This window comes from Martes martes (assembly GCF_963455335.1).
Source record: "Martes martes genome assembly, contig: SUPER_18_unloc_1, whole genome shotgun sequence".
Taxonomy (NCBI): Eukaryota; Metazoa; Chordata; class Mammalia; order Carnivora; family Mustelidae; genus Martes; species Martes martes.
This window is the reverse complement of record NW_027666704.1, coordinates 1,391,250-1,410,520: the sequence shown is the minus strand read 5'-3', so window position 1 is coordinate 1,410,520 and position 19,271 is coordinate 1,391,250. Positions and strand designations below refer to the sequence as shown.

General features: G+C 50.1%; 1 protein-coding gene across 2 annotated transcripts in view; it reads right to left on the bottom strand.

The window, feature by feature from the left end:
- GGA2 (golgi associated, gamma adaptin ear containing, ARF binding protein 2) overlaps positions 1–10,747 on the bottom strand; it is a 34,011-nt gene extending 23,264 nt beyond the window's left edge. The window contains exons 1-4 of one of the 2 annotated variants that reach the window (XM_080831679.1): positions 10,575–10,747; positions 2,415–2,499; positions 1,533–1,608; positions 572–670 (exon numbers count right to left, since the gene is read on the bottom strand). In XM_080831679.1, coding sequence (XP_080687805.1) covers positions 572–670; positions 1,533–1,608; positions 2,415–2,499; positions 10,575–10,677 — 363 coding nt within the window. In that variant the 5' untranslated portion in view covers positions 10,678–10,747. Of the gene's footprint in view, positions 1–571; positions 671–1,532; positions 1,609–2,414; positions 2,500–3,839; positions 3,906–10,574 lie in introns of those variants that run through there. The other variant, XM_080831680.1, reaches the window with a different exon arrangement.
- Positions 10,748–19,271: the final 8,524 nt, after the last annotated feature.

The window sequence follows — 19,271 nt, the reverse complement described above, 5'->3', positions numbered from 1 at the left end:
CCAAAGCCATCTTTAAAGGGAGAATATGAAAATGCTGACAACCAAAGGCAGGACTCAGCTGACGAACATGACCAGCATCCTAGACGTTGGAGAGTGTTGGGGGAAGGCCATTGAGAAAGACGTGACTGCCAGTTGACCTGTGAGCGGACTTGGGCAAACTAAGGTTTCTCACCCCTTCTGCTGTCCTTGGAATGTGGACACGGCCATGAAATAGCGATGTGGTGTGGGGAACACCTACACAGTACCTCTCACCGAACCCCCTTAAGGCCTCTATATCACTGAAGATGTGGCAGGGGTGGAGTCCTGCCACCACCTTGCCTTGCCGCCACCCAGGACAAGCGTCATGTTCAATTTCAGATCACACCTGGGAAGATCCCGAGGTTACAAACCAACAAGAGGAAAGCTGTCACGTGCAGGCCATCCCCTCTGCTCTGTCGCAAACCAGAGATCAGCCGGCAGGCTCTGTTGTGAGCAGGCCTAGCTCTGGACCAAGAAGGCGCACAGGGTCTGGAGGCTGGGGTAGGTACAGCACAGTGAGCAAGTGCAGTACAGCCAAGCCCAGGCTGCTCACCTTCGGGGACAACACTTTGATCAGCTCATTCAGGAAGCGGAATTTGGCCACCTCGTTGTGGAACTTCTCCCCACAGTGGTTCACACACATCTCCAGCACCTGCACGGACACAGGAGCCCCATGAGGAAAGGGAAAACCACTGGCTTCAGGGCTCATCTCACAGCCGATGAATGTCTGCTGGAATCATGGCTAGTGTTTCCTCAAGACGACAAAGGCACTGAAGTTTGAGGAAGGGTGACATTTTCAGATGAAGAAAAAATGCTACCTGCCTATCTGATCTGGCTATAAACGCCAGGTCTGTGCCCAGGAGAAAGCTCAGTGGGGTGCACCCTCAGGCCGCCCCACCTTTTAAGGAGACCACGGGGGCAGGAGACACTGGCTAGAGAATGCCGCCCTGCTCAGAGGCAGAAACCTGATCTGTAGCGCACAAGGACTATTAAGCCAGAGGCTACTGGCTGGCACTCAAGTGGCAAGACGGGCCTGCACACATCTTCTTTGGTCCACACTCTTGTTTAACATTTACAATTAGTCACAAACATTGATAAACTCTGAGAACAGATTAAAAAAAATCTGGATTTCTGATTTCTCCTGGAAAGCAAAGTTTTAGCAACACTGGGCCCAAGTGGTCCTGTTCCACAGCTGCCCTCCGCACACCAGCCTCGCGCTCTCCAGGGTTTCCATCCTCGCCCAGCAGCTCACTCGTTCGTGTGAGCCGTCAGGCCCCCGCTACGTGTGGCACCTGAACCCACCAGCCCTGGTCTCTGGAAGATGAAGGGAAAGAAAGCCTTCTCTTCCCCCAAAGCAGGTTCAATTGCTGCTTTCTCAAAACAGACCTAGGATGGGGCCACCCGAGTGCAGAACTCACTATCGGACACTCTCTAGCACGTGCAACAGGCCTGGGGTCCAGCGCTCTCTAGCTGCACAGGAGGAAAACTTAAGCGAAGGGCCAAGCCAAACTCACCGTTAAGGCATAAAGAGCTTCTTTCTCTTGCGGAGACTGGATCTTGTGGGCTAGGAGCCAAGGCGCGTGGGTTGGGCTAAGGGAAAACAGAGAGACCTGGGCTGTGGGTGGAGAGGAAGAAACCAACTGGTATGGCTTAGTACACTCTGTCACGTCGCCTCTTCCAGAAGCACGGGTCCCAAAGCAGAGGTGGAGTGACAGGCACATAGCCCACACACCTGCCTCTGAAGGAGGCCCGCCCACCCCTGCTGCAGCTAGACCACCTGCCATCCTCCTCCCCGCAGCCAACCCACCCCTACAACTTCAAGCTGTACGCTCAGGGCCAGACCTGTGTGTAACGAGGTCATGAGCAGTAGACCCTGTTAGATGACAAACACTCAGTACACACTGGAGTAGAAAGTGTGATCAAACTTTTCACTCAGTTCGAGATGCTGACTACGCAGCAACATGTAGATTAAACATGTGGATGCCTGGCATGATTCTTCAGTTCCCATCCAGATGCTTTGGAAACAGAAATAATATTAAAAACAAAACAAAACCAGAAACCCACAAAATCTCTCCCTTTTCCTACATTTTCTTAAGAAAGAGGACACTTAAATTATAGAGAACACACTGATGTCTTTTGCACTGCCACATAACCTAGCTACATTCTATGCCTAACATTCAGGGGTCTCCTCAGCATTAGTCACTTAGAACACTCCATTTTTTCCCCCATTTGCTATCTCCAGGAAAATAATGTTCTCAGATCATGGAGAAAAAAAAAAAAAAAAGGAAAGAAAGCCTCACTTTCTTTCTCTTAGGTCAAACAGACCCAAGAGACTGAAGCATGTTCTTTGTCTGAGGTATCCTGAGTCAAGTGCATGTGTGTGAAGGTCACCTTACCCATTCGGATCGGTGTTCACCTGGTCACAGAAATTCTGGATAGCGGACCAATCCTGTTCTGACACGCTTGGGTCTGTGGCTTTATCTGTCAAGGAAATAAAAATAAAGAATGAAAAGAAATACACACCCGCCCCTCCACAAATAAAGTGGTAGCCAAGGACGGTTCTAGCACACCTCCAGGGGATCAGACCCAGCAAGCAGACAGCTGAAACGGACAGGACCATGGCTATGCTATCGGCCACCATCAGGCACAGTGTCTGGCACAAGATATGGCCTCAGTGAAGATTGGCTAGCTGAACAAGCAAGCTTTTGTCCTGCAACAGACTCCCTTTCGGTGCAGCGGCTGGCCTACGTGCGCCTCCCTCATGCCCCGTCAGGACTCCCCACTTTGGCCCTGCAATGAGGATGAGTGAGGGCCAGCATCCAGGAGGCTACCCCCCCCTTTTTTTTTGAGAGAGAGAGAGAGAGAGAGTCAGAGGGAGAAGGAGAAGCAGAATCCTATTGAGCAGGGAGCCCAATACGCGGCTCGATACCAGGACCCTGGGATCACGACCTGAGCCAACAGTAGCCGCTTAACCAACTGAGCCACGCAGGCGCCCCGTGGGAGGCTCCTTCTAACTTGCTCAGCTATGTGCTGGTAAGGTCAGAATACACCACAAGGCTCTAGGTGGCTCCACTTGGTCATCTCATCCCCTCCTCAAAAACAATACCCCTAAGTCTAACCCTCAGCTTACTGAGATCCTCTCTGACCATCCCATGTCAGAAGCTTCGCCATGCATCAGCGACTCGTGCACTCCAAAAAAAAGGACCTCCTTACGTTCACTCCTCAAAATGCTGTTCCCTTCTGGAAACCTGCACATTCCCGGGGACCCCAGATCCAATCACACTACAATCCCCCAATGAAATGTGAGGACACTACGCACTGAGAGGCTGGTGGCACAGCCAGAGATCCCTGCAGAAGGGGGATGATTAGAAGGCCTAAGATAAGACCACGCTCTGCTGAGGGGAGGGGTCATCGTTCACCTTCCTGGTGCTGGATGACAGCAGCTTCTCCTGCCCTCCCACCGTTGCTGCCTAGAATTCCTGTCCAGCCACCCAAGAAGGGTGTCCATTCCACATGTCCTGCCCCAGATTAAACCAGGCTCTGCTCTTGCACAAAGGAGCTGCTGGGAGGCCTCTGTCCTATGCTTTCCTAACCACCCCCCACTCCTTGCTGTCTACCTTTTGGGGGGCTACCCATCCCTCCAGTGAAAGACCTCCCTGAAGGCTCCTGAGAGAGAAGCTCTTTCAAGCTCTGCAACTGGCTGATTCTAGGGTCCTGTTTTTGCTATTATTCCTTATGCCTAAACATTTACTCCTCTTCTCTCCTCTTAAAATCCCACCCATTTTTCAAGGCCCATCTGAATTTCCACAATCTGGCCAGACCTCCTCCCGGCTGCTCCAGACCCTATGATTCTCCTCCCGTCCCGGATTACAGAAGAGTCCAAGGTCAAGCAGAGTTTAACCTTTCCTGACTGCAGCCACACTTCTGTCATGTGGAAGTCATGTGTCTCCCTAGCTCAACTGTGAAATTCACAAAGCCAACTTCACTCTAAGTGAAAAAAGACAGCAAGGGGGAACAAAGGAGCCACACTGCCATGGTCTGCATTCCCTCACCTGCTCCTCCTCAAAGCTCTTTCCTATGCTGGACCTCAAACCCTAGCCATCCTTTAAACCCCAATTCAAATGCCACTTTTTCACAAAAATTTCCTCGATCTGTCTCCCACGCCTGCAAAACAGAAGCCTCTCTTCTTTCTCAGAAGGCCCATATTCTACCTGCCCCCCCTTTCGATGGAGACCTCTAGCTCCAATCCTGACTAGCTACATGTCCTTGGGCTCTCAGTGCCTCAGTTCCCTCCACTATGAAGGAAAACAGCACCGTCCTCACAGGACACTCCTGAGTTTGTAAGATAGTGTCTAAAGTGCCTGGTATGATAGCAAATATTAAAGTAATCAATAAAAGGGGCGCCTGGGTGGCTCAGTGGGTTAAAGCCTCTGCCTTCGCCTCAGGTCATGATCTCAGGGTCCTGGAATCAAGTCCCGCATCTGGCTCTCTGCTGGGCGGGGAGCCTGCTTCCTCCTCTCTCTCTAAAGTAATCAATAAAGGACAGCTAATCTTATTGTTCATTATAAGGCAAAGTCTCTGCCTTTTACTTTAAAAACACACGTATGTGTGACTTATTGCACCTAAAGGGAATAAAACTCTGGAAGGCAAAAGTTATATGTACCCTGCAGTGCTTAGTACAATGACTTCCTCAAAGGCACAAAATAATTACTCATGAAATAAATTATTTAAAGCAGAGATTCTCAGAGAGCCTGATTAAGGATGTCTGACTCATCTTAAATAATTCTGCTTGATTTTAGTTTCCTGAAGTTTTAGTTCACTACCAGGTCAAGATTGATGCCTCTGGGCATTCAGAAACTCACTCCATGACTGGACCGAGAGCGGAGATCAGCAGAATCCAGCCATCCTCCTTCTCATCCCCTCCTCCCCACCACTAAGTGAAGAGAATAGACAGCCACCAGTTTTTCCAAAGAAAGGAAGAAGACACTTCTATGAGGTTAAGTTAGGTTCCAAACCCTTAACCAAGGCAAAGCAGAAAGATCTATAAAATGTAAGTTTATTTGTAACATGAAGATTCCTTCAAAGTTTATCTCAGCCCCCAAAGAGCAATAGTAGTATTAGCTGTCTTTTTTTTTTTTTTCTCTTGTGAAGAAGTTACTGTTATCAGCCACCAGGCTGAGTGTTTCCCAAGCCTCTCTTGGGTCCGGCTCAGAAGGGAGATCGCTACTATCCTCTCACCATTTTAGAGGCAAAGAAGCCTGCCCAGCCACAACTGTTGCTGGAGAACAACACAACTACAGTCCCGGGTCTGCCCCAAGCCAGGGCCCAAACATTTCTCTCGGTTCCTGGACCAAGGCAAAGCCTCTTTGGGAACTAGCTTCAACTTCCTCGCCACTGTTACCTGCTCCCTAAAGGAGGAAGACCTGTCTCATTCACATTCACGTCCTCCAGAATGTCATGCACACAAATCTCTGCTGAATGAATGATGATTCGCCTTTCGCTCTGCAGAGCCTGGCCAGTTGGCTGGACCGATTTCTGACTCCAGGAGAGGGCCAGCCTGGTTCGGAAATAACAGGGTCTCCCATAACATGATGCCAGCCTGCCAGGCTGTTTCAGAGTCTTCATGCGACTCCAGAGAAAACGACCCCCCAAGGCCCAGTCACTGGGTCTCAGCAGACCATAGCCCCAACCTAGGGTGCAGGACACCCATCTGCCCCAAGAAGTGGCAGGTGGCCAGCAGGGCACGGCCAGGAAAAGACTTCTCAGGACTGCTCCAGGCATTAAAGTGGCTTCTTCAGCCGGCACTTGGACAGGACAGAGAACACCAGTGCCATGTATCCGCATAATAAAAGCTATGTTCCGGGCACCTGGGTGGCTCAGTGGGTTAAAGCCTCTGCCTTCAGCTCGGGTCGTGATCCCGGGGTCCTGGGATGGAGCCTCTCGTCGGGCTCTCTGCTCAGCAAGGACCCAGCTTCCCCCTCTCTCTATGCCTGTCTCTCTGCCTCCTTGTGATCTGTCTGTCAAATAAATAAATAAAATCTTAAAAAAAATAAAAAATAAAATAAAATAAAGGCTGTGTTCCTATGCATTTCAAGCCCGCCACAGGGTGAGAGGTATTAAGAAAACAGCTGAGACCTCCAGCAGTGAGTGACATGGGTCATCTAAGAGTGACTAAATCCGAAGCCAAATCATCTCACACCAGCTGCCAATGAACCACGAGTCTGACTCTGGCACCAGGAGCAGCCTACACTGGACAGGGGAACCCTGAGGCTATGGGGAAGTGGTCACCTCAAAGAGCACTTAGAATTCAATCCTTTGGGAAGTACCCACCGACCCCTACCGTCCAGCAGTCCTTCCGTTAAGCTCACGACGGGAGCCCGAGACCCACCATAGGAATGCCCTGTGCTAGACTCCGAGATAAAGAATGAGCTAGCCCTCAAGAAGCAGGGAAAGTAGAAAGAGATTGCAGTCTAACCATGCCCAATCTCCAAGACAGCCACAAAAGTGAGGCTGGAAGGAAGACAGAACATATCACCTGGGAGCAGGTCGAGGGGGGAAGGAGACAGGACTTTGCCGAGCACCCCACCAAAGGCACGTAAGATGGCCCAGAGCCCCTGGCAGCAGCGCTGTGGCTACAGTCCCAGAGACCCACGGGGACCCAGCGCTGCTTTCAACACCCCACTAACAGGGAACCGGTTACATCAATCATAGTAAACCTCATACAGTGGGGCGTTGGCTCTCAGAAACAAGAACAAGGCAGCTCTCTGGGAAGTCATGGGGAACCACCACCAAAAATCAATGGCATTTTGGGGTGGGGGGTTGCAGAATGCACAGAAGCTATTTCCTTTTTAAAAGATTTTATTTATTTATTTGACAGAGAGAGAGGGAACACAAGGGAAACAGGAGAGGGAGAAGCAGGCTTCCCACCAAGCAGGGAGCCTGACATGGGGCTCGATCCCAGGACCCAGGGATCATGACCTGAGCCGAAGGCAGACGCTTAACAACTGAGCTACTCAGGTGCCCCATTTGCATTTTTTATACTCCTGGTAATACCTTCCTTCCCCCACCCCAATTTTTTTTTAAAGATTTTATTTGTTTATTTGACAGAGATCACAAGTAGGCAGAGAGGCAGGCAGAGAGAGACGGGGAAGCAGGCAGCCCACTGAGCAGACAGCCCGATGCAGGGCTCGATCCCAGGATCCTGGGATCATGACCTGAGCCGAAGGCCGAGGTTTTAACCCACTGAGCCACCCAGGCACCCCCCACCCCAATTTTTATTAAATTCTGGTTAGTTAACATATAGCATAATATTGGTTTCAGGAGAATTCAGTGATTCATCACTTCAGCTTCCTGATGTTCCTTTGAGGAACTACTCCCCAGTTCTAGACCCAAAGTTGTTTTTTTTCCTCCTGCTAAGCTGATATGACTTTTGCCACTCACAACTGAAAAAAAAACACTAATGGTAATAATATCTAACACTCCGTGCTGGGCACCATTCTCAGTGTTTCACATATATTAACTCTAAGGTCAGATTACTACTATCCACATCTTCAAGGTACAGCTGCCCTGCTTTGCTAAGGCAAGGTCTCCCAGTGACCTGAGCTTGGCAGTCCTCAGACCCCACCTACAAGGACTTCCTTCCTGCCCAGACTCACGGTGCATTCCTTCAGCGACACTCCTGTCCTTTCCACACCATCAACCCTCTGCCTCCTTGGCCTTCCATTGAATCAGCTCCACTGCGCCCCACATCCCAGCAAATCCAGTTTAAACCATAGTTCGCCTCCTCTGATCCTACTAGGGGTGGAGAATCACAAAACCATGAAGACTACAGGAAACACTTCTGATGTCCAATCAACACTCCAAAGTCCAAACTCCAAGGATCTCAGGTGTGAGGGGGAAGGTGACCCTGCCCCTTCCCTCGAGGGGACATTTGGTGATATCTGGCAAAGCTTTTGGTTTAATGTGGGCATTCCGGTGTGTGGAGGCCAGGGATTCTACTAATGACCTTATAAAGCACAAGACAGACCCCCCACTACGCAGAATTATCAGACCCAATATGTCAACAGTGTCAAGGTTGAACCCCTGCTCTCATGCATCCAGGTGGGCGCCCTTTTGTTTCCCTTACCAGCTGTTCCCGAACCTCCCCCACCTCCTTCCTCAAGCCCCCTATTCCGTTTCAGGCCCTGACAATTAGCAGGGAATGGTGGCAGTCACACGGAACCTTATTTGCATGTGTAATCATCTTTATCTCCTTCCCCATTCAGAAAAACAAAAGGTGCCCTTTCTCTCTGGAAGCCCGGGTCACCCCTTTCTGCTCTGGCTCTGACCTCCCTCAGCACCTTCAAGGCCCTCGCCCATAGTTTCAGCATTGGACTTGGAATTTAAGGATAGTTCCCAAAGGAACAGCAGCGAAAAGAGGGGCTTACAGGTGCCCCTCTCCTTATGAGATCTCCTTTACACCTAAATTCCCTCTAGCTACCCTCCCTCCTTCCTTTCACGACCACCACTTAAAAAAAGAAAAAAGAAAAAAGGGCTGGGACCAGGGGTTACACATTCCCTACATCACACAAACTTTATATTTCAAAGTAGTTGTTGCCAACTCTTCAAAACTCAAGAGATTTCACGTAAAAATACGGTTCTAGCTCTACCTGAAAAACCAGAAGATCTAGCAGCTTTGAGACCACATCGGCCTAAAACAGCGGGGGCTGAAGAACCTACCCCCTTGGGCAGTCAGGTTCCCTGTTATCTCCTGCAGCGGGTCAGCTGACCCTGTCCTCTCCAACTCGTTGTCTACCACCTCTCAACCGCCCTCCCCACCACTTACCTCCAAGATGCTTCATCAGTAACCCTTTAGTTGCCCAATTCAAGGTCTCCCTTTCTCCTGCCTCACACTACTCCATCTTTCCGCCCACCAACTATACCCCTCCTTTGAGATGGGTGGCTCCCCACCCTACCAGCTTTCTCCTGCCTGTGTCCGCTCCGCCTTCCACATCAGGCTGCTTTCCCCACGTGCTTCCTAAGCGCTGAGGTTCTCCATGCTGTGCGTGCAAACCTCTACTCTTCTTACCACCGCCTGCCTGGACAAGCTCTCTGCCAGCTCCCACCCTTTCTGCAGCTGACCACCTGCCTCGAGGGTCTCTTTTTGGCTGTGCCACTTGTACCTCAAACTCCACAACTCAACCATCTCTTCCGTCTTAAACTGAGTCCTCCTCACAGGTGAGACATTTCTAACGAACCAGTTACCGGAGCCTGAAACCTGGGATTCATCCTAGGTTTCCCCTAGTCTCCATTCGAATGCATCAAGGCTGCTGACTGTGCCTGCTAATTATCTCTAATGTCAGTCCCAATGCCTTTGTCCTACTTCAGCCCCTAAGCACTACCCAAAACAGCTTTTAACTTACTCTCCCTCCGTGGCCTAGCCTCCTTAATCAGTTTGGCTCCACATGGCTGCAGGTGAGACTTTTAATAAGTGTACCCGATCAGATGCTCCCGCTGAAAATTCCACCCCCACCCCACCACAGGATAAAACAGAAATTCCTTCCTGCAGCATACATGCCCCAATTAGCCCTGGAGCCTCTTTTCCAGGCTCTTTGTTCTCTAGGCCTTACACTCTAGCAGTTCTCGCTACTGGTTCCCAGAACGCTCCACGCCCTCCCCGCCGGCTTTTTGCACATGGTTTCCTGTGCCTGAGTGCCTGAGATGTTGCCACCTCCACTCTCCACTCAAATGCTATGTCTGCTGTGACAATCCCCAGGTAAACCGATCAACTCCTATCACATGTAAAGCAAACACAGCCGCACCCCCAATTTCCCATAATTATAGCAAGGTGCCCTTACTGCAGGCTTGGACCCACTAAACAAAATCTTTCTGTTCAAGGACCCTGTGTTAGACATCTCAGGATTACCAGCACCTAGCAAAGCCCTATACAAGGCGCATAGTCTGTACCTTCTCTGAATTTCAATTCCTCACCCGTTACCCCTACCAGCCAGGACACTGTCATGAAGCTCACCATACACATGTCAGGCCAGAGTAAACATACACAAAAGGTATAAAGGTCTTGTTTTGACATTAACAACAGGGGCCTGATAGAGATCTGTGCCAGGTGCAGAGAGACCGCAAGAGGCTGCCTGGCTTGCACGAGTCTCCTTCAGTGTAAACGTCCTCTTCTCCAAAACGGGGCTAATAATAGAAACTGCCTCTTGGGGTCGTAGTGAGGATTAACAATGGCTGAAACGCTTCTCGCACAGTGCTTGACACAAAAGAAAAGCTCCACAAACGCTAGCCATTACGTGAATCATGTTTGTGTGCTGCGACGACAGTGGTGGTGGGCAGTGGCGGGGGGCCGAGAACCCAGCCCCGGGTTCCGCCGCCCGGCGGGCTCCTGAGGCTCCTCTAGGGAACCCGGGGCGATCCCCACACCCACGCCCGGCCCAGGCCCCGGCCCACGGCCACCTGCCCGCCGCCGCCGCCGCGTCAGAAGAAAGGCCCGGGGAGGCGGGAAGCCAGGCCTCACGTGTGGTGCTGGGCCCCCGCCGAGGGGCGGCCCCGCTACTCACTGAGCCACAGCTCCAGCGCCGCCGCCGGCCCCGGGGGCCCCTCGGCCGACTCCGCCCCCGCCGCGGCCCCGGTCCCCGCTGCCACTGTCGCCGCCGCCGCCATGGCCAGTGTCCCGCTGCTCAAGCTGCGACCGTCCCTGCCGTCTAGCAGCCGCCGTCCGGCGCGATCCCGGGCTGCCGACGCGGCAGGCGAGGTTTGGCACGTGACGGGGCGGGGCTTGGGTGCGGCCCCGCCCAGCAGCCAGGCCCCGCCCAGCAGCCAGGCCCCGCCTCCTTGCGGGCCCCAGGGCCCGGTCGCCGCCTCGCAGAGATGCCTCCCCTCAGCAGAGGCTGAGTTTGCCCAGTCTACTTCTAGACCAGCAACGGAGTCAAAACCTATCAACCAGCTTCGCGAGGCCTGCGTGCTCTGGTCCTTCTGGAGTAGGCTTGTTGGATGAGATGCAGGATGCCCAGTTCAACTTGATTTTCAGATAAACTAGAAATGGTTTTAGGGGGCACTAGTATTTTTTTTAAATATTTTATTTATTTATTTGACAGATCACAAGTAGGCAGAGAGGCAGGCAGAGAGAGAGGAGGAAGCAGGCTCCCCGCTAAGCAGAGAGTCCGATGTGGGGGCTCGATCCCAGGACCCTGAGATCATGACCTGAGCCAAAGGCAGAGGCTTAACCCACTGAGCCACCCAAGCACCCCTGCCCCTTAACTCTTTAATTAAATGAGGGGAACTGGGGTACCTGGGTGGCTCAGTGGGTTAAACCACTGCCTTTGGCTCAGGTCATGATCTCAGGGTCCTGGGATCAAGCCCCGCATCAGGCTCTCTGCTCAGCAGCGAGCCTGCTTCCCCCCCCCCCCCCCCCGCCTGACTCTCTGCCTACTTGTAATCTCACTCTCTGTTAAATAAATAAATAAAATCTTAAAAAAAATAAAAATAAATGAGGGGAACAGAGGAAATGTGATGTTACAATTCATTTAAATGAGAGAAAGTGTTGGGGGCACCTGGGTGTCTCAGTCGGTAGAGTGTGAGACTCTTGATCTCAGGGTTGAAAGTTCAAGCCCCACATTGGGTACAGAGGTTATTTAAATTTTTAAAGAAAAGGCTAATGTGTACAGAATAAAGGAATGTTGGAACACATGGATAAATGGATACGAAACTAACTTTTCCATCAGCAGTGGGGGCTGTCCATCCAACTTGCAGAATAATTTGCATTACTATATCAGTCATCTATGAGTAACCTCTTATAGAAGGTCTGTGAGACAATGAAAGGCCATGCTATCTAGACAATGATAATTTTCCTTCGAAGAACTAATGGTCTATACTCCATTGCCTGTTTCACCCCACTACTAAAAGCAAAAACTGCTCTGTACACATCCATATCCCCAGTACCTGGAATAGTGTCTAGCACAAGAGTGCCACTCAAGATTTGTTGAGTGGCCAAATGAACCCTAGTAGTAGTAAGAGGTAGCTATACGGCTTTAGGTCCTGTCTCTCAACAAGGACTTCACTTCCATCTTGACCTCAGTCTGTACTTTCTAATTGGTTAAGTTCTTTCCAGTTTATCTCTTAACTGTGGCAAATGGCCACACAGGGAAAGCATCCTGTGGTGGGAACCAACACTACCCGCCCCCGCCACCAGCAGGGACTGCCTTGGGCCAGCAAGACCCTGTGATTGACCCTAATCATCATCATTGATGACTGCAACTTCACTGCCCACCATTGCCCCACATTTTGCTTAGACAAACCTGGAAGTATTTTCAGTACTTTGGAGATATTCTTTGAGATGTTACTCTGCTCCCTTCCCTGTGCTGGCCTCACTGTAATATGTCCTTTTCTTGCTTCATTGCCACTGTCTCTCTGCCTTTGGATTTTATCGGTAGTGATGAAGCACACCTGAGCTGTTTGAGACCCTCAGAGCCAGGGGCTCTTGTACCTTTGTGGCCCAGTGACATCCCTACCCCTGAGTCAATATACAATCTTACCACCATGGTGTTTTCGGAGTTTCAAAATAAGTCAGCTACACACATCTCCGTCTGACTGCTGCCCATAGCATCTCTCTACATGGAAACGGTCATGAAAGCTGTGAATGACAAGTGACGGAAGTGCTGTTTGCCAGCTTCTACCCTATACCTTTTACAGTTGTTACCTGTCTTAACTCAGGCTGTTGTAACAGAATACCCCAGACTCGGTGGCTTAAACAAGCATTTTCTCACAGGTCTGGAGGCTGGGAAGTCCCAGATAAGGTGCTGCAGACGGGGTCCCTGGTAAGACTCCACTTCCTGGTTTGCCGAGGGCTGCCATCTTGCCATGTGCTTCCAAGGGGGAGGGAGCAGAGGGAGGGATAGAGAGAGCACTGTGGTCTCTTCCTCTTATAAAAATACTAATCTCTTCATGACGGCTCCACCCTTGTGATCACATCTAAACTAATTAACTCCCAAAGTCTCACCTCCAAATACCACCACATAGGGACTTAGAGCTTCAACATAACGAATTTTCAGGGGACAGCTTCCACCTATCACATTATTCATATAGGGGAAACTTTGTTTTTCAAAGAAACTGCACCATCTGTAGCAGACCCTTCCGTGTTCTCTGTATTTGGTTCTTTGGGAATTATGGTAATCTCTGTAAACTGTAGATAACTGAAAGCAATTAAAAATTATTCTTGCCTAGGGGCGCCTGGGTCGTTCAGTGGGTTAAAGCCTCTGCCTTCGGCTCAGGTCATGATCCCAGGGTCCTGGGATCAAGTCCCGCATCGGGCTCTCTGCTCGGCGGGGAGCCTGCTTCTCTGTCTCTCTCTCGGCCTCTCTGCCTACTTGTGATCTCTGTCTTTCAAATAAATAAATAAAATATTTTTAAAAAATTATTGTCTACAGGCATGCAAATGACTTGTCCTGGGAAGATACAACCTGCTTCATGCGGAAAAACCAGTTTGTCTCTATTTCAATACTCCTGATCTATAAATATGTGTGTCCTATGGATTCTCCTTTGAACTGGTTGTAACATTGCCTCAGTATCTTCACTAATGAGTCAAATAAAATCTTTAACCCTTGTTCATCTCTTGAAAATCCTAAACGCCTGGTGACACCAGAGCAGGGTTTCCTCACTGCAACAAACATCTGGAGATGACTGGAGACTGCGCCCTACGGAGGGGCAGGAGCTGTCCATCGGCCAGGGGCCATCCATCACTGCCAATACTTCTTACACCTGGCTTACGTTACTGATTTTTAAGCAACCGCACTCATTCAACATTCTGATTTGTGGATCAGTAATTTTCCAATGGGCCTTTGTTAGAATCACCTGGGGGGCTTGTTAAAACACATCAAGCAGGGCCCAGCCCACACAGTTTCTAATTCAGTAGGTCTGGGGCGAAGCCCAAGAATCTGTCTTTCTCATTAGTCTCCAGGCGATGCTGATGCCGTTGGCCTAGGGACTGCAACAGAGAGATAAAAGGATAAGTGGGTAGCAAGGAAGTGGACTGGGAGGTCAGGACAGGGGCTGGGTTTCTATACCATTGAACTTCTGCACTTTATAGATGGAAAATAATTATTGGTGGAACTGGAATCTTCTGGCTCTCCCTATCTAGCTTTAAACACCAGATGGGAAGTAGCTGTACCTCAAGTCCTTTCTTTTGAATGTCCCGTTCCCTCAGCCTGGAACGACCTCCCTCTGCTGTCTGTCAAACTACCTCAGTGTGGGGCTGCCAGATTTAACCAATAAAAATAAGCGAAGCCCAGTTAAATCTGTATTTCAGACACACAAATAATTTTTTAGTACAAGTATGTCCCAAATATTGCCTGGGACATACTTATGCTAAATAATTACTCACTATTTATCTGAAATTGAAATCAAAAGGCAAAACCCAACTCCTTTTAAAGAAAACATTCCCTGACTGGCTTCCCCCACACACCCCCGCACCCAGGGATTCCATATCCCTGTAGCAATTCCATCGGTTCTCCACCATGAGCTACACACCTGCCTTACTGTCAGTCTCACGTGAGACGCTCTCTGAGGTGGGGGACCTTCTCTTTTTTTTTTTTTTTAAAGCTTAACAAATGTAAATACACACATACACAAACATATAAATAATTGGGGGTGAGAAACTCCTGTCGACTGAGTGTCTATCATTTTTAATTTTTTTTTTTTTTTGACAGAGAGAGATCACAAGTAGGCAGAGGGGCAGGCAGAGAGAGAGAGAGAGAGAGGAGGAAGCAGGCTCCCTGCTGAGCAGAGAGCCCGATGCGGGACTCGATCCCAGGACCCTGAGATCATGACCTGAGCCGAAGGCAGAGGCCCAACCCACTGAGCCACCCAGGCGCCCATTTTTTAAAGATTTTATTTATTTGAGTGAGCGAGTGAGAGAGAACACGGGCACAGGACCAGGGGGAGGGACAGGGGTGGGGGTTGGAGGAGAAGCAGGCTCCTCGCTGAGCAGGGAGCCTGATGTGAGTCTCAATCCCAGAACCTTGGGATCATTACCTGAGCGGAAGGCAGACGCTTAACAGACTGAGCCCCTCAGGCACCCCTGAGCGTCTATAATTAATGAGCCTTTATTATTCCTCTCCACATCCCCAGGCATCAGAGGGCCTGGCACACAACAGGTATTTGTTAAATGAATGAATAAAGCCAGGACTGAATGGACTCGGTGAAGAGGGGTTCTTCAGGTGATGAAAGCCTCCCCTCTTTGGCTGGGCTGTCCTACTGCCATCAGGATTGGGGAAGTGGTGGGAGGGGGCAGAGCTGAGGGGGCTCTGGCCTAGAGGAAAAGGCCGTGGCCCTAATATTTGGCCCAGCTATGAAGGATGAGCTGGAGATCCCCCAGGCCATGATAATGAGCACAAGTGCCAAGACAAACTTGTACTGCCTTCCAAATTAAAAAAAAAAACCACATTCATATCCGGTGATTCACTAATGAAAATAGTTACCCCCAGTGATGTGAAGTTCCTGGACACTGCAAAGCAGCATTCTCGCTAAACATAGGGACCTCAGTGAAGCCAGCACCCGTGCACTTGACTGCGCACCCTGACCATCTGATCCAATCAGAGGTGGATCTGGTCTTTGACTCAACAGTGTCTCTGAGCAGCCACCGTGTGAAGCAGAGCTATTCTCACCACCAGGGGTACGATGGTGAAGACAGGAGGCCTCGTTCTCCTGGACCTTACTGACACCAGCAAATCACCGCAGAACTCCTTACATACCCAACCCGTCACGCAATCAATTCCAGCTGTGTGCTTTGGAAAAGAAGAAGGTGCTGCTGCTGAAAGACAACAGGAAAACCTCCTGGGAAGAAGTCAGAGGCTTCCCTGCCGTTGACAGTGGAGCTGAGATCTGAAGGCTGGGAAGGAGGTAACCAGGCAAAGCCAGAGAAGAGCGGGTAGATGGGTCTTCCGGTCGCAGAGAACAGTAGTACGAAGGCAGGAAGGAGATGTGGCTGGGGACCTCGGGACGGCTTCTGAGGTTGGAGCCAGACAAGAGGGCACGTGAGGGGCTGTGAGGCGTGAAGTGCAGCTGGGGAGACAGACCAGGGTCAGGCTGTGATGAGGAAGCGAGGCTTCATCCCCACCACAGCCCTCCTTCGTGCCTCATTTTCCAATCATCTCCTATCAGGGCTCCCTGCTTCTGGTCTGGTTCCGCTCACATCTCTCAACAGCAAAGCTCTCAGGAGGAGCTTTCGAATAATCTGATCATGTCGCTTCCCTGCTCAAAACCTTTCAAAGGCTCCTCACCTTCCATCTCCCGAAGACTTAACTCATGTCTTCTCTAAGAGAACCCACACTGTGTTCAAGTGCCTAGGGCTCCCCAACCCAGCCATGTACCTCAGGGAAGAGCTTGCCCTGCCCCCAGCTCTGGGTCTGCCTGACCTATGCAGACGCCTTCCCCTCCTTCCCCAGAAGTTCAAGAATGGGGAAGTAAAGCAGTAAAGGGTGCTTGGAGAAAAGTCTCTTTACATTTAGGGAGAGCTGCCGAAAGCCACGATCTCAGACAGCACACGAAGGAGGAAGTGCAGAGAGGCCCAAGCTCTTAAGGCAAGCCAATTGTCAGCACAGGAAACCAACCCAAGGCTATTGGCTGGGGCCAATACAGCAGAGATGGAAATGCAGAGACCTGGGGTCCTTACTGACGTCACTGAACGTTTAATTAACCAACCCTAGAGCCTGCCTTACCTCCTGAACTTCCTGTTACATGAAAGACTAGATTTTATTTTAAGCTGGTTTGAATCTCAGTTGTTTTTGTTGCTATTTCCATCAGATGGTGCACCCTGATACCCTTAACCTGGCAAAGAAGGGCCATTTTGGGGGGCGCCTGGGTGGCTCGGTCCATTAAGTGTCTGCCTTCAACTCAGGTCATGATCCCAGGGGCCTGGGATTGAGACCCACATTGGGGGTGGCGGGGGTAGTCTCTGCTCAGCGGGGAGGCTGCTTCTCCCTCTGCCCTCCCCCTGCTCATGCTCCTTCTCTGTCAAATAAAGAAAAATCTTAAAGAAAAAAAAAGAGGCCATTTGGAATTTCTCTCTGCCTGGTTTCTCAGCCACTTTCTACACCCCCTCAAATCCTACCCTTACTTCCAACCATGCTCATCTTTGTGAAGTTCTTTTCTCCTTTTACTCGGAATACTCTTCCAACCCTCACAGACCTGGGAAACTCCTACTCATCCCTTAGAACCCTGTTCAAAGGTCACTTCATCTGTAAAGCCTCTGGTACCCCTGAACTTATTAAAAGCCTCCCTCTGGGGGTGCGTGGGTGGCTCAGTGGGTTAAGCCTCTGCCTTCAGCTCAGGTCATGATCTCAGGGTCCTGGGATTGAGTCCCGCATCGGGTTCTCTGCTCAGTGGAGCCTGCTTCCCTCTCTCTCTCTCTGCCTGCCTACTTGTGATCTGTCAAATAAATAAATAAAATCTTTTAAAAAAAGATTTTATTTATTTATTTGACAGAGAGATCACAAGTAGGCATAGAGGCAGGCAGAGGGAGAAGGGAGGAAGCAGGATCCCCGCTGAGCAGAGAGCCCGATTCGTGGCTCAATCCCACGATGCTGGGATCATGACCCGAGCCGAAGGCAGCGGCTTTAACCCACTGAGCCACCCAGGCGCCCCATAAATAAATAAAATCTTAAAAAAAAAATAACATGGGGCGCCTGGGTGGCTCAGTGGGTTGAGGCCTCTGCCTTCAGCTCGGGTCATGATCCCAGGGTCCTGGGATTGAGCCCCGCATCGGGCTCTCTGCTCAGCGGGGAGCCTGCTTCCCCCCTCTCTCTCTGCCTGCCTGTCTGCCTACTTGTGATCTCTGCTGTCAAATAAATACATAAAGTCTTTAAAAATAAATAAATAAATAATAAATAAATAAATAAATAAATAAAAGCCTCCCTCTCTGGACCCTGCTATCACCCAGAGGGTACTCACTTTCTAAATATTCAACACTCTTGGTCCCTGGGAAGGTAGCAATTTTGTCATATGACGAATATATTAACTGATGAATAGACGACTTCCATTTGTCCCCACACTTCACTTCAGAGTCTTTGTCCAAAGTCTGTGTCATAGAGGGACGCCTGGCTGGCTCAGTCAGGAGAGCATGTGACTCTTAATCTTGCGGCTGTGGGTCCAGGCCCCATGTAGGGTATAGAGATTACTTAGAAATAAAATCTTAAAAAAAAAGAAAAAGAAAAAGAAAAAAGGCTATGCCTCACAGATAGCTGGATTCAAAGCAAATTACAGGCCGCAGACCAGCCTGCTAACCACAATTGCAAATCTTGCAGTGATGTTGGGAAACTATTAGAATTTGGCAGTTAGACCAGATGATGACTGCCACTTCTAAACACACTGGTCTGACTGATGGGGCCCTTATTTTTTCCATAACATCTTCACTTGATTCCCTACTGTGTGTCAGGCAATAAGCCAGGCACTATGGTTATAACCAAGAACGAGACAGACTGCCGGCCTGTCTTTTTTTTTTTTTTTTTTAAAGATTTTTATTTATTTATTTGACAGAGCTCACAAGTAGGCAGAGAGGCAGGCAGAGAGAGAGGAGAAAGCAGGCTCTCCACGGAGCGGAGAGCCCGATGCGGGGCTCGATCCCAGGACCCTGGGATCATGACCTGAGCCGAAGGCAGAGGCTTTAACCCACTGAGCCACCCAGGCGCCCCTGTCTTAATCTTATGTTCTTTAGAGCAAGGGAGGCAGTAAACACATTCAAGTATACTATATAATTTTGTATAGTATTAAGTAAGTATTGTGTAGAAACAAAGTAGGATAAAGGCAATGAGAATGAAATTCCAAATGTGGTTACAGAATGATCATTTTCTAGAAAAGATCCTGAGTGACACAGAAAGTGTGCTGAGGGGAAGGAACCAGTCTCCCTACTCAGTACAGTGGGCCCCCCTGCAACCACGGTGCTATTGCGGGACTGTCCCACTGGCCACAGTTGACTGAACCGTGGGGTAGACAGCTGACCCTAAAGAGGCCCATGAGATTCCTCCTGGGAATCTGGACATGGAATGCTAGTTATCTAACTGGGAATGTAGGATAAGAGACAATTCGGCTTTAGAGCTGAGACAGTTGCTGGCCAAGCACAGACAGAAAGAGAAAGCTGGCCTGCAGGGGAAGACAAGTGGAGCGGACCCAGCTGAATGTTAGAGACTGTGGTCTCAGAGGGACAAAAGTGAGGTTCTTGGGTCCCAGCGGGTTGGCAGGTACAGACTTCAGTCTCTTGAAAGGTC